This window comes from Lonchura striata, chromosome 5 (assembly GCF_050655825.1).
Source record: "Lonchura striata isolate lonStrDom1 chromosome 5, ASM5065582v1, whole genome shotgun sequence".
NCBI classification, from domain to species: Eukaryota; Metazoa; Chordata; class Aves; order Passeriformes; family Estrildidae; genus Lonchura; species Lonchura striata.
In genome coordinates, this window is record NC_140707.1 from 22,591,088 (window position 1) to 22,605,233 (window position 14,146).

At 44.1% G+C, this 14,146-nt stretch overlaps 1 protein-coding gene across 3 annotated transcripts in view; it reads left to right on the plus strand.

Moving 5' to 3' along the window:
• The window catches only part of SCUBE2 (signal peptide, CUB domain and EGF like domain containing 2), a 38,924-nt gene extending 25,125 nt beyond the window's left edge, over positions 1-13,799 (plus strand). For 2 of the 3 annotated variants that reach the window (XM_085580119.1, XM_085580118.1), the window contains 6 exons: positions 5,563-5,730; positions 6,918-7,079; positions 7,782-7,979; positions 8,553-8,705; positions 9,713-9,792; positions 10,433-13,799. In XM_085580119.1, the coding sequence (XP_085436245.1) occupies positions 5,563-5,730; positions 6,918-7,079; positions 7,782-7,979; positions 8,553-8,705; positions 9,713-9,792; positions 10,433-10,585 (914 nt within the window). In that variant the 3' untranslated portion in view covers positions 10,586-13,799. The remainder of the gene's footprint in view (positions 1-5,562; positions 5,731-6,917; positions 7,080-7,781; positions 7,980-8,552; positions 8,706-9,712; positions 9,793-10,432) is intronic. The other variant, XR_014955552.1, reaches the window with a different exon arrangement.
• Positions 13,800-14,146: the final 347 nt, after the last annotated feature.

Consider the following 14,146-nt stretch of genomic DNA (forward strand, 5'->3'; position numbering starts at 1 on the left):
TCTGTGTGAGGGTGTTTTGGTTTTTGTTTCTTTGTTTTGGCCTGATTGTTTTGCAGAGCTACTTCTGGATGGGACTGGGGGTCTGCTTACCTAGCCATGCTGGTAGTTCTGGGGAGAAAGTGGTACACAGCAAGAGATGCTGGTCAGCAGATGGTTCAGTGGAGACAGTGGATGTGGCCTCTGGACAGCTAAGGACTTTTGCTCAGTCTGGCCAGAGGAGTAGGAAGCAGTGAAGGAACAAAGCAGGTCAAAGGGTCTTACAAATCTTCTTTGAAACCTGAGTAAAATGCAGGCTTTAGTACATTGTTTTCAAATACTTGGAGTATGGTTAGGTTAGATACAGTTTTGGTCCTCTTGTAGAATTCCTCTGGCACAGCACTATCTGAAACGTTATTTATATTTGAGCAGTGTCAGAGGGAAAGTCCAATTTCTGCTCTGGCAACTTTTGTGCTGTGTAACTGGCCTGCAATTGCAGCAGCAAGATAAATTTCATTTGGTTTCACACTTCTGGTGAGGTAGTTCTATCTCTGATTTTCCTGTCTTAATTCCTATGGTCTTGAGTGGGGCACAGTGCAGACGAAAAGCATTAGGAAGACACCAGGAACAAATTACATGTGGTTTCCAGGATATTTTATCATTGTTAATATGCTGGATGCTTGCACCAGTGTACCTGCTGTTCTTTAAACAGCTATTGCTGGTAAAAGGGAATTCACTGCTGATTCCAAGGGATAGTGTGCTGAATTTCACCTTTGCTGTTTATTGTACAGTTCTGTTTGGGATTTTCTGATGATTTAGAGGCTCGAATATTGCATTTTTCTACCTTATGTGCGAGTTCTGTATTTATGATGAGCCTATTCAGCACTGGCTCATGTTGGTTAATCCCATGAAGTCCTGAGTATGGCTTCCAGTGAGTAAGGAGCAACCAGTGACAGGTCCAGAATCGTGGATATCCGATGAAATGCATATAGCAAAATGGAACTTTCATCAGCCTTCCCAGAGAACTGGATTCTCTTAGCAGAAGTATGATTTTTCTGTGTTGAAATAGATCTTAAAGTAACAAACATCCATTTTGGAATTGTCAGTGCATCAAGTCTGTGTGTGAACCCTCTGAGCATGCTGGAAATGCTACGTGATGCCTTGAGAGGACATTTGTCTTGGTGAGAATGCAGTTTCACTCACTAGCCTGGCTACAAGTGTTCATTCTCTAGTATGAGCTTGACTTCGGAGAGATTTATCAGCCAAAGACCAACTGTTTAAATAATACCAATTCCTTTTCAGAAAGTGTTTTTCCAGAAACCTCTGTATTGGAAAAAATAAGTTCCAACCACAAGCAATTTAGCTGCTCTTCCACTGTTTAAAACTGTGTCATACCTTGATCACATCCCATGGCATCAAAAGCACACCTTGTCTCTTCTATTTGATTTTGGTTTGGTGTTTTTTTTTTTAATTTTTTTTTTAATTTTTTGGTGTTTTTTTAGTGTTGTTTTTTTGTTGGGTTTTTTTTTTTTTTGGCTTGGACACACCAATACTTTCAGAGGTAGAAGGAGGCACTGAGAATTACCATTTCCTGAAGTGGATGCAAAAAAGGATATGACAGCCTTGCTCCACAGCAGTTTCAAGTGGGTTTCCCCAAAGATCTGTCACCTCAGAGAACAGCAGGCATGAGCAGCACTGGCACAGGAACTGCTCTGCTGGAAATGATGAGCAGCTTCAGCTTGTGTGGGAGGTGTCAGTGCATTTCACTGCTCAGCATTCAGCAGCTTTGTCCCCTCAGCTGAGAGGATGCAAATAAGATAATAACATTTCATTCAAAATGATGAACCACGTCTCAAGGGTTTGGATATGGTATGATATTGGCATTATAAAAGTTTGAGAGAAGTATCTAAAAGGAAAAGCAAAGTGCTCCCTGCCTTTGCAGTCATTATAATGAAAAGTTGTGTTGCATAACTGTTGGGTTTTTTGGTTTTGGGGAAAAGGGAGCTATTTTTCCTGCTAACCTGCTTGCCCTGCAAATCATGGATTCAAGAAGGGTGCTGCTTTTCCTGCTAACCTGCTTGCCCTGAAAATCATAGACCGAAGACATAAATCCTTCGAATGCGTCACCATCTCATGTGACCTAAATGTGTGACCCGCTCCAGCACAATAACTTAAAGGATGCCGCTTCAGAATCAATTTGCATCACTTGTTGGTGATTTTCCTTATAAAGTCAAGGCATCATTCTTAAGAAAATGGTGAATTGGTGGATCATGACCTCCTTTATGAGGTTCACCTTCTCAGCCCCTGAGATACTACAGCGCTTGTCTATAGGAGCAAATGCTCAAAGGCTAATGTGTTGAAAAGAGGGGAAGAGCCTTTAAATGTCTTTGTAACTGTTAATCCTGGTTCCCTGTGGGCCCCTCTCTTCCCCCCACCCCCCCTTTTCTTCTTGTTTTTGCATCAGAAAAGCTTTCACTTTTCCCCCCCCCTTTAAAACAGCTGCATGAGACTCAAGACCAGGTTTTTAATGGGTATTGAAGATAAACAAAGACAGTGGCTGAAGAAATGAAGTCTACTAGAGGCAATTGGTTCTTTTGTTCATTTGGAGAAAAACAATCAAGTTTCTGAAAAAAAAAAGAGCAAAGCCAGCCAGTGGAATTGTGATTTAATGTCATTATTTGCAGATCTTCAGAGATGGTTTTGACTGGGTATTTCCCACACGTCAGGTGGGAACATACAGTTTCTAATTTTGAGAAATGAAGCTCATAAACTTTTGTACTTGTTTTCTTTAAGCAAATATCTGGAGAGGTTTACCTTCATAGAGGTGTTTCTTGTGGTTTTTTTGGTTTTTGTTAATTTTGTTGGGCTTTTTTAAAAAAGTATGTTCATCCTAATTTTATGTACAATCCTATGGAGTTTGTGGGAATGATTTCTGTGGTGAAATAATGCCCTTATTATTAATGTTACTATAGCTGAATCTAACACTAAGTCTTATTTGTTATGCTAAATTGAGCCCCTGTGAATGCTGTGAGCTTCTAAACAGGCTTTCCTCACTTCCCCAGCTCTGTGCTCCAGTGGGGTTGGATGAGTGGCCTCTTTGGAACATTTCTAGGTGGAAGATGAGGAGGAACTGGGAGCAGTTTACAGGGAATGTGTTTATGGATTGAACTGTCTGGACACTCGTACTAGTGTGAAAAGCTTGATTTGATGTAGCCATGTGAGGAAACAGATATATTTGTGAGTGTGAGGCATTAAAACTTGGACATGACATGGAGTAATTCTAATATTTGCATTGAATATTGAGTACTTGTTAGACTGTAAATAGCAAAATCTGTATGTGGGTGAACAGACCTCTTTTCTCAAATGCACATGGGATCAATCAAAGCCTGAAGTGTTTGGTGTGTCTCAGAAGTCAGAGTTTTTTCAGCTGGCTTTGAACACCCTGTTACAGTGGTGCAGTGATGATATCTAGCCTTTTTTCTTTATGTTGTTGCCACCACTTGGGAAAATCAGAAGGAAATACCTGACTCAAATGGTTCAGATTTAATGGAAAAGCTCTCCTTTGGTCCAGATGGAGGATCTCGGTGATGTCTGAGGAGGTTTTTTTTAAGCTTACTTCCACAATGAAAATTTTCAAAAATTAGGCACTTTGCTAATTAACCCAAGAGGATTTAGATTAACTCAGTTGTATTCCTCGGGGAGGTCCACAATTTTCACAACATGTGGTTTCAAGACAAGAAAGATGCAGATGGTAAAATTATCAAGAGATATCTAATGGGATAAGTTCTCAAATGCAACATTTCCACATAAGTGGTGGGCTTGATTCCTGACCAGGGCAGGTTTTCTTTGAGCTCTGATAGATGTTCTGCTGGACTCTGAGCAAGTTTAGGAAACCTGAAGTACAGTTTTAAGACTGAATTTGTAGGGGCAGTGTTTCTGTTCAAAACACAGAACAGAGATACTCCATCTCCCAAATGCAAAAAAAAAAACCCAAAAACAACCCAAACAAAAAACAGCCTAAAACACCCCAAACCACCCCAAACTTGACATGTGATTAAAAGGAATGGAAAAAGACAAGCTAAGGGGAAAGTGCAAATATTTTCTAGCAAGGCCACTCAGAGCATTGATTACCCATAGAGCCATGGAGTTGTATGAGGGACTTTCCATTTCTTCCAGGTTTCTGAAGTCAGTAAGCACTTCTCAGGATCACCTTTCCTAACCCTGAATTGTCATTCCTTGTCGTGGAATTGTAAATAGTGCTCTTTCCTTGCCTTATTAGGAGTGCTGCAATGAAAGCCTGAATTCATTCATGTTTGTGGAAGTGCACAAATTGTACAGAGATGAGTGTTCTGTAGGAATGTTTATAAAATGGAGAAAGGCTTGAAAAGTGTGGGAGCAAATGAATGTGTGTCCTTATGAGGGCAGAAGTGATGTGTGGTGGAAAAAGTTAGGAGCAGGAGCTCAGACTTCCTCACAAGCTTTCATTGATAAGCTACAGAGCATTGCTTAACCTGCTGCACTTTATTTGAAGCCAAGGAGGAGCTCCCAATGATTCCTCTCGGTGTATCAGCCATAAACAAAACTCTTCATCATTGATCATGACCGGTGGTTAATGCCCTGCTTGTTGTTAGTCATATATCCTGAAATGAAGCCAAGGCCAATTTAACTTCCTAACAAAACAGCTATTCACTGAGTGATTTATTGGAGCTATAAACTAAAACTAACAGTTTATTATCGTAACAGGTCTTAAAAGGACAGAATTTTTCAGCACAGCTGAACAACTGCAACAGTGTTTTGTGCCTCTCCAGAGCGGGGTAATTATTAAATACCGGCCCTGAACCCAGTTCTTTTGTGAAGAGTTTGAAAAACAGAACTTCTCAGAGATACTCAGGAATATTTCTGGGCTTGCTAGATAATACTGAGGTGTGTGATAAAGTAAAATCAGTCAGAATGGGTTAGAGCTGCCTGTGCACCATACAGAATGCAGCAGTCCAGTGCACAGATAATTATGACCCAAGATTATCAGAGGAATGGCAAGAACATTTCTGCTTTAAAAGTCTTTGAGGCATAATGTTTGGTTTACTGAATTTGCACAACTGCTTGTTGCACTTGCGGTTTTCAGACTATCCAGTAATGCTAATGGTCATGAAATATGAATATTCAATAATAAGATTAAAGTACTTACAGAAATCTGGAAGCATGTTTTTGGCATCTTAGGTTCAGTAATAAATTATTTCATCTGGGAGGAGTTCAAGAGCTGTCTAGCTAGAATGAGGAGATAATCACTACATAATTGCACTGCACAGAGGAGCAGAGAGCACTGGACAGGCTGAGTGTCCAGTGTGGCCTTGGAACAAAGTGTGAGATCCATTCCAGCTCCCAGAAGAGCTCACTAGCCCCGGAGGCTGTCAGTGTCTGCTTCCCAGTGCACATTGGAGGTGTAAAGCTCCAGCTGTTGCCAGCATCCATTTCTGAGCCCTGCTCCAGCTGCCCCAGTAAAGCAGAGCAGTTTCCCTGTGGGGCTGTGGGTCCTGTGCAGGCTCACTAACTCTCCTTCAGCTCTAATGTGTGTTCTCCCTCTCCTAGATCAGTGCTCCCCTGGTGAATATTCTCCTGATGGCTTCAAGCCTTGCCTGCCATGTCCCCTTGGAACGTACCAGCCTGAGGCTGGGAGAGTGTCCTGCTTTCCCTGTGGAGGAGGTCTAACAACGAGGCACAGCGGGGCATCCTTGTTTCAGGACTGTGAGACCAAAGGTGAGGCCAGGATTTGCCTGATGGACTCATTGATCTGGGGCAAAAGGAAACGCTGCTGCTCAAGGGGGGCATCCAGAGAAGGTTCTTTCTCCTTCTGAGGATCAGTCCTTCCAGGAGTCTCATAGCAGGTTGGCCTGGCCTGGCTGTGAGGAAATGCAATAAAACCTCAATTCTTTCTAAAATGGTTTACCAAAAGCATGGGTAAAAGAAAATTACTTCTATAAATCATTAGAGGACAAAGTCTTTAACAGAAAATCTACTGCTGCAGAGCAGAAATAAGGGATAGAAATAAGATCCTGATGCAAACATTTGGTAGTAGTTTGGATTAAGAGATCTCTCTCATTTCAGTTAAGATATGTTTTTTGAGAATTACAACATATTGTAAGAATTTAGCAGTATCACTGAAGAATTAATATTACTGGTATTAGTGTGATATCTAATATCTTCCTTCACTGAACCCACAAATACTGCCTTTTCATACTTAATTTTGTGAAATTGAAGTATTAAAAAGCTATGCTAAAACTCTGGATCAAGATAAGAGGAGCTGATTTTAGTTTTATTTAACATAAACAAAATCAAGTCTATAAATGAAGTTCAGTTTTCAAATTGGAGTGGAGATTAAAGGAATTCTTTCTATTAAGTGGAATGAAGAGCTCAGGAATTTGCATGTGGAAGAGGCCACATGAGACATGGAATCACAGATGCAAGAACTATTTGGAGCTTATCTGAAGCATTTGGATTTTGGCAGCATGTAGGGAAGGACTCCTGGCTGAGCTAGCTTCCAAAACTCAGCAAGAATTATTTGGGAATAAGCAGAGCTTAAAATGAATAGGAAAAAAGGGACTGAGCAGCATGGAAAACTACATTTGATAGTAGATCTTTTCAACTTGCGCAAAATAACCTAATAAATTGAAATTGTTTTGATACCCTCATAGTTTATTACTGTGGTTTCATTGCTGCTTTCACACAGAAGCACTCTACGGTGTTGCATTTGGGAATTTTGAACTTGCACAGAATGACCTGATGAACTAAAATTTGCTTAATTACCTCTTTTTTTGTTACCCCCACAGTTTACTAATAGGGTATTTCAGTTTCTGAGATTATACTAGGTCCTACACAAATGTATAAAAGCATCTTCTAGTACACTACTGCCGCTTTTAAACCATGATTTTTTAATTCCTGTCCAGTTCAGTGTTCTCCTGGCCATTTTTACAACACCACAACTCACCGATGTATTCGCTGTGCAATTGGGACGTACCAGCCTGAGTTTGGACAAAATTACTGCATTTCCTGCCCTGGAAACACCACTACTGATTTTGATGGGTCAACAAACATAACACAGTGCAAAAGTAAGTACAGCAAGATGGTTTTGATGCTCTTTTGCAAATAAAAAGACTGGTCCATTAATGTTTGGAGTGGCCCTAAGGGCAAAATTTAGCTTTGCTCCAGGGAGCTGGTGAGAAGGCAGAGGTTGCTTCTCTTTTGCTGCCTGCATCTCACCCCACATGGCTCACTGAGGTCTGTGAGAGCATTTTTGCAGACTGGTTCCATCTCCTTGTCAAGCTAAGTGATGACTGGGTTTTGCTGGTTGGTGCTGGGCTGCTCAGGGTCTTGCTATTGAATCTTTTCTCTCTTGATACAGCAGAGTTTGTGTCCTCAGCACCCTGATTTGTTCCCTCTTATAAAGAGGAATGAAAGCTGGCTCACTAAACTTAATAGCTCTAGTAACCATTTCTTGTTAATAACAGCCTTTGAAAGAGCCCATTACAAAGGGAGACGCTGCTCTGGATTTATGGTAGCTGTGGTGTGGGAAACTGAGGGTAAATTAAAGAGGGAGAATGGAGGGCAGAGAGGTGACTGCTCAGAACCCCCTCTGGAGTGCCTACATATGCACAGACACGTGTAAACACACCTACACAGAAATGTGAGAGGCTGGCAAAGCGAGCTGCACCTGCAGCAGATGTAAACAGGAAAATGTGTGTCTGTCACCTGTGCAGCTGGGGTGACTGCAGGAGAGCTGCCTTGTCCTGCATAGCGTGTTCCTTTCCCAGACAGGCAGTGTGGAGGGGAACTGGGAGATTACACTGGATATATTGAATCACCCAACTATCCTGGGGACTACCCTGCAAACACCGAGTGCACTTGGAACATCAACCCACCACCGAAGCGCCGCATCCTGATCGTGGTCCCCGAAATATTCCTGCCCATAGAAGATGAGTGTGGAGACTACCTGGTGATGAGAAAAAGCTGTGAGTCTGGAACACCCACTGGGGCACAGCTCAGTGGGCAGCACAGGGTTCTCACAGGCATTGCTGTTTGCAGAAACTGCATGTAGCCTGCCTGGCCTCTGCTGAAGAGCAGAAATTTCTTTAAGTGGCAAATGAAGAAGTCCTATTTGGCAGTGCTGCCCCGTAGTTTTCAGTGAAATTCAGAGGGTACAAGGCCATGATGTGTCAGTGAACTGAGAGAAGTATTGTTAAGCAGGGGTAGATGGTTCAAGTTAACCAGTCATGCATTATGCTAAGCAGTTCTAGCCCGGGTTAGGAAAGAGGAAATGCTTGCTAATCCTTACAGGTGCCTGATGTGTGGATAAACAACCCCAGTTTCTAGTGTAGGCACGTCCTTCAAACAGTAGACTGTTATTTTAGGAAAAAGGAAAATATTCCCTCACCAAAAAGTCCCTCATTGATGGCCTGCCACATCTTAAGGAGTTTTCTTAACATCAGCAAGCATTTTTCTCGAGGTAGCAGAGAAAACAGCTCTAGCAGCCTTTAGTACGAAGCATTGTCACACAGCTGCCTGTTGTGCGTTTGCTTTGAAAGCTTCTTCCAACTCGGTGACCACGTACGAGACCTGCCAGACCTACGAGCGCCCCATCGCTTTCACTTCCAGGTCGAAGAAGCTCTGGATCCAGTTCAAGTCCAATGAAGGGAACAGTGCCAAAGGATTCCAAGTTCCTTATGTAACCTATGATGGTAAGTGGGTGTGAGCAGCTGGGCTGATGTGGGCTAGTGCAGCTGCAGCAGTGCAGAGCTCCCCTCCCTAAGCAGCAGGGCAGCCCAGTGCTCCCAGCAGTGTCACTAGGAGCTGCTTCCAGCTGTTTCCTTTAAACCTAATCTAAGGAATTCTGCAGTGTGCTGCAGTCTTTTAAGTGTCACTGTGCCTTCCAAACAAAAAAGCTGGGATTCTGGCCTGCAAATTACAGAGCTCAGACATAGAATTTAAATTTCATGCACTTCTGTGCATTTCCATTTTCTTTGGGTGGCCCCACTTAGGAATTAGGTACAGCCCAAGTACCTGTGTTTTATGGTGTTCCTGCTACCATTTGTAGAATCAGATAGCAAAATATCTATATTGAAAAGAAGCTTGAGGGGAAAGATTTTCACCTCACCCTGGTCAGAATCACGAGGTGTGAAACTGAAGCTGAGGATTTGCACTTCAGCATAAGTGCAGTGAGATTGTATGTTCTTCTCACACTGGATTAATTGTGAGGAAGTCATCCCTGCTGTGGTCTGCAGAGTTTCACTAGTAGTGGAAAAGTAATTTTTCAGGAGAGACCTCTCCTTTTGAAGAATTTCAGGTTATGATTGAGCAGGGGGGTTACTTTAAAGAAAGCATCCTCTTACATAATCCTTTTATTCCTTCTTCCCGTAGAAAAAAGTCAATATCAGGTTGTGGGTGTGTACAGATGGGTCCCTGCAGTTCAGCTGGTTTGAAGCAGGTTACTTGGTTACTGTTTGCACTCCAGTCTTGGGTGTTTTATGATTTCCTTTGCTTTTGACAGATCGATGCTGAGCAGCTCAGCAGAGTACACTGTTCTCATAATAAAAAGAAAAGTGTTAGGAATATTTTCTGACTGCTAATATGAGAGCCAAGTACTATTGGTTCTTCTGAGAACAGAGCTTCCATGTGTAACCACGGGAGGTATTGAGTATGTAAGTGAAGTGAAGCTGCAAATTACTCTCTTGTGCATTCCCCACAGAGGATTACCAAGAGCTAATAGAAGACATTGTTCGGGATGGCAGACTTTATGCATCTGAAAATCATCAAGAAATACTTAAGGTACATTCCTTCCACTGGACATGTTGGTTTTGATTGGAAATTACATTATTTGGGGCAAGTGAGTTTGCTTCCTGCTCTGCATCAGGTCTGTTCCTGGGTGCACCAGGCATGAGCTGCTTCAGGGAAATGGGGCGAACCCTGATTGTGCAGAGCAGTGGATAGGGGACCCTTTGCTCAGGGGGACTGAAGGTGGATCAGAGCTACTAGGGAGACTAATTAATTGGGAAAGCACTTGCTGATGCTCCTTGTAGCTTGTAGATTAGTGAAGGCTTTTCCTCCCTGGGCAAAAGAAATTTCTTTGTGAATTTCGCCGACCTTGCTTAGGGGACTTCCATAGGCAAGTTGAGTGCATGCCTTTGTTCTGCTGGATAACAGCTCAAGTGTGTGCTTGTTTTGTGGTTTGTTTGCTCTTCTTGGATGTATGAGGAGGAAAGAAATTCTGGAGCTGCTAATGTGGAACACCAGTGACTTCCCAGGAGCCTGCAAGTCAGCCTTGCGCTACTACATTTCCAAGCCCCTGAAACACTTGGAAAGTAAAATGCCCCATAATCTTTTTTGAGTTAGACAGGCATTAAACTTTGGTAATACTGACCATAACTCCTCTGTGGAACTATTATAAAATCTGCTTCCTTTTTCCCAGGACAAGAAGCTGATAAAAGCATTGTTCGACGTGCTGGCGCACCCGCAGAACTACTTCAAGTACACAGCCCAAGAGTCCAGAGAGATGTTCCCGAGATCCTTCATTCGGCTGCTGCGCTCCAAAGTTTCCAGATTTTTGAGGCCTTACAAATAGCTGGCACTGTACTTAAAAGCTGAAGCAGCCCTGGGCATGCACAGAGGGGCTGTGGTAGGTGGGGCTGCTCTCTGTGTTTTACACACTGGCAGAGACGCTCCAGGGAAGCTCGCCAGCTCCCTTCTTGGCAGAGTTTGGCTTTCTCAGCTAATATAAATATTTTGGTGAACAGAATTTTGATTCCTTTCCAGATAATACCTTTTGGGTACCAAAGGATAGCTCACAGGTCCCTGAATTGGAGACTGCCCATGATTTCTGTAACTGAAGGGCGCCAAGCAGAAGTTTGTAGAGCTCTGCCCCGTTGCTTCATCAGCACCTCTAAAAGCTAATGAGGACAGACAGGCTAAGTAGTGTGGTTTGGGATGGACCCTGGGCTGCCATTAATGCATGTTACCTCAACAAAGCTGGGTTCATGTTTGGTCTCACTGAAAGTGAGAACAGGATTGATGACTCTCTTAACATTTGCTACGCAGGAAATTCAGAGCTAAGGCTGACATAGTTTTAATTCAAGCCAGTGAGGCCAAGAACTGCACAAGGTGCACTTTTTCTCTGAACTACTTGTGGCATGAAGCAAAGGGTTGAATATCAGCTTGAATGCTCAGGGTCTGGCTCACCCAGTGTCTGTGCCAGTGACCTATTGGCTTATATGGAGTAATACCAGAATAAACAGGAATGGAAAACAGGCCCTGACCCACTGGAAATTTCCTTTTTGGGCTGTCTGCAACTATTAGAGCAGATCAGATTCTTTCCTAAATCCCAGTGATGTCCCTGTGCATAAGCCTGGGACAGCAAAAGGCATCTTCCAAGTTGGTAAAATTCTGCCCTCTGAGCACCTGGAGGTGAAAACAGAAGCCCCATTTTAAATGCCGGCTGTGCGTAGATGATGCTCTTGGTACAACACTGTTTAAAGCTGAATAAGGTTCTGGTATGAGCCTCAGTTTTCATATTCTCTACCTTTTCTGAGCACCTTGCAATGGCCTTGTGGAGCAGAGAAGAGCTGCTTTCCTGTCTGGCTGGAGAGAAGGAGAGGTACAATGATTCAGCCAGACTGTGGCCACAAAAGTTGTCTATGGCAAATTGTTCCTCAGGATTCCCAGGCTCTGTGTCCTTCTCCTCAGGCTGTGTTTCCTGTTGGAGACAGGAGAGGGCCTGGAGGGAAATCTGTGTTGATCAAAATGTTGTCTCAGTGCTATTCTGTCCATACCTACATCTCCTCTGGCCATACAATGTACCTCGAGGACCTCCAGCCTTGAAGGGAGATAGTCACAGTCCCATCCATTTGGAAATGGACTTGTGACTTCTGTCCTTTGGTCACTGGCCATGCCAAGGGATGCAGTGGGCACCAAACTCCCTCTCTGTGCCATCTTAGGAGCAGTACTTACATTTCACAGGTTTCCAGGACTAATGCTCCCTTTCCCAGGGTGTGGAGTCAGACCTGCTGGGTTTCACTGCACTGGCATGTGGTATTTAACTGCTGTACGTGAATAATACCAGGTCCACAGTGTGACAGCAGAAACTCCCCCAGGAGCTCTGAATTTCCTCCCTGCATTGTTGGGAGCAAATGGGTGCTCCTGACTCAGCCTTGCTGAGCTACTGTGCCATGTGGCATCTGGGACAAGGACACATCTTGGTCATGGAATAAGGGGGAGGCACAATGGCTTTGGCCACAGCTGGGCAGCAGAGCCCCTCAGGATGGGGCTGTGGGGTGCTGTGCCCCTCTTGCTGCTGGGGAGGGGTTGCCTCAAGCCTGGCCAGAGGTGGGAAATGGTTTGTGCTGCTGCCAGGAGGGCAGCATTGCCCTGCTGCACTGGGGATGGCTGTGCCCACTCCAGAGCAGGGCTGCAGTGAGGCACAGGGAGAGCTGGCAGAGCAGAGGGGAAGGAACACTGCTCCTCCTGTGTTCCTGGCAGCTGTGCTTCATCCCAAACAGGGTCCCTGCTGCTGCCTCTGGGGGACAGAGAGGACAGGAACATCTGGCAGAGGGCATGAAGCAGTGTGACTGGGGAAAGGGAATGGCTGAGGAATGCCAAGACAGGAGGAAGGGTGGTGAGAGGCTTTGCTGCAGCCATGCTGTAGTGTGCTGTTGTGCAGAGAGCCCAGGAAGGCATTTCCAGATGGTTTCCCTTTGGCTGCACAGCCCCTAGCCCCGTGCTGTGGAGGCTCCCCACGCCAGATGCTGTGTGCCAGTGAGCCCCAGCGAGCCACCAGCCCCCTCTGGGAAGGTGTGGAGCTCTCTGGAGTGGCCGAGGGGCTGCAGTCCTGCCCTGGTGTGGCACTGGGGGCAGAGGGCCATGGTGTGCCAGCCCCTGGGCCGAGCCCAGCCGAGGGGCATTGCTGCGTGCTGGGTGCCAGGGGAAAACTCTGTGCTGTGCTCTCTCCCAGGGAGGCTGCAGCTCTGAGCAGCTCTGCTCTGTGTGCTGAGGGACACACATCAGGGATTGGTTTCAAGCAGGGCTGGAGGAAGCCAAAGTTGTGAAGCATCCCAATGTCTCTGATGGGTGAAGCTGGGCTGTGTTGCTCTGTGCAGCAGTTACTGCTCCGTGCTCTGGGTTGATCACGCTGCACCTCCTCTCCCAGCCCTTTGTGCCAGCTCTGCACAGCTGCCTGGGAGCCACAGGGATCTCAGCTTGGCTTCTCCTGCCCCACCAGCACAGGCCATTTCCATTGCTGGGAGGAGAGGAGAGTGCACAGGCTGAGGAGAAACCTGCCCTTTCTCAGACAAGAATCCTCATTGTTCCACAGCCCTGATTGTTTCCTACTGAAATAGCAAATGACTCGGAAGCACTTCTGTTACCCTTGATCTGACATTATGGATCAAAATTTCCCCTTTTACTGTAATTCCTGTGTGTGCAGTACAAAGTGAAGAGGGAATCTTTGCTACCTTGACCGCTGGGAGAAGTGATAACTTGCAGAATGTTGTAAACACTTGGCATTGTATCTTCATAGTGATGGTAGTGGCTCTGTAGAAATTTCAATTTCTACTTTCTGTGTGGTTGTAGACTGATGATGTGTTTTGGCAGCAAAGGACTCAAAAGTGTTTAACCTTATAAAACAAGATTTAATTTTTTGGAATAATGACTAGTGCTAACTGGATGACTCAATGTCACCTATGTGAGATAAACATAAGGATCTTTTTGATGATTGTAAATTAATGTAAAATGTTTCAGACTGTTACTCTCGATAAGAGAAATAAACCAGTGAACTTTTAGCTGCATGAAGTTCTTGGGTAATATTTTTAGTTATCTTTCTGTGCTAAATAATAGTTTTGACTAATTTAATGGTTGTTTAACAAGTTATTGCACATCAGATGCACTTTAGCCTTGCAACATCTGCTTACTACAGCATTTTGTTTCATGTAAGACATTACTAGCTTAAATCTATATACATAAAGACACAATCCTTCATGTATTTAATGGTGCACATAGTTCTGGCAAGTAAAATACCAGAATTTTCTTGGTGTTAATTCTAAAAATTATTCTAAAAATGTCTCCTATATTATGAGCTGGAGTCAGTTAGTCTGCTGTAACAAGCTGCGTGAAGACAGCATAAACAACTTAAAGT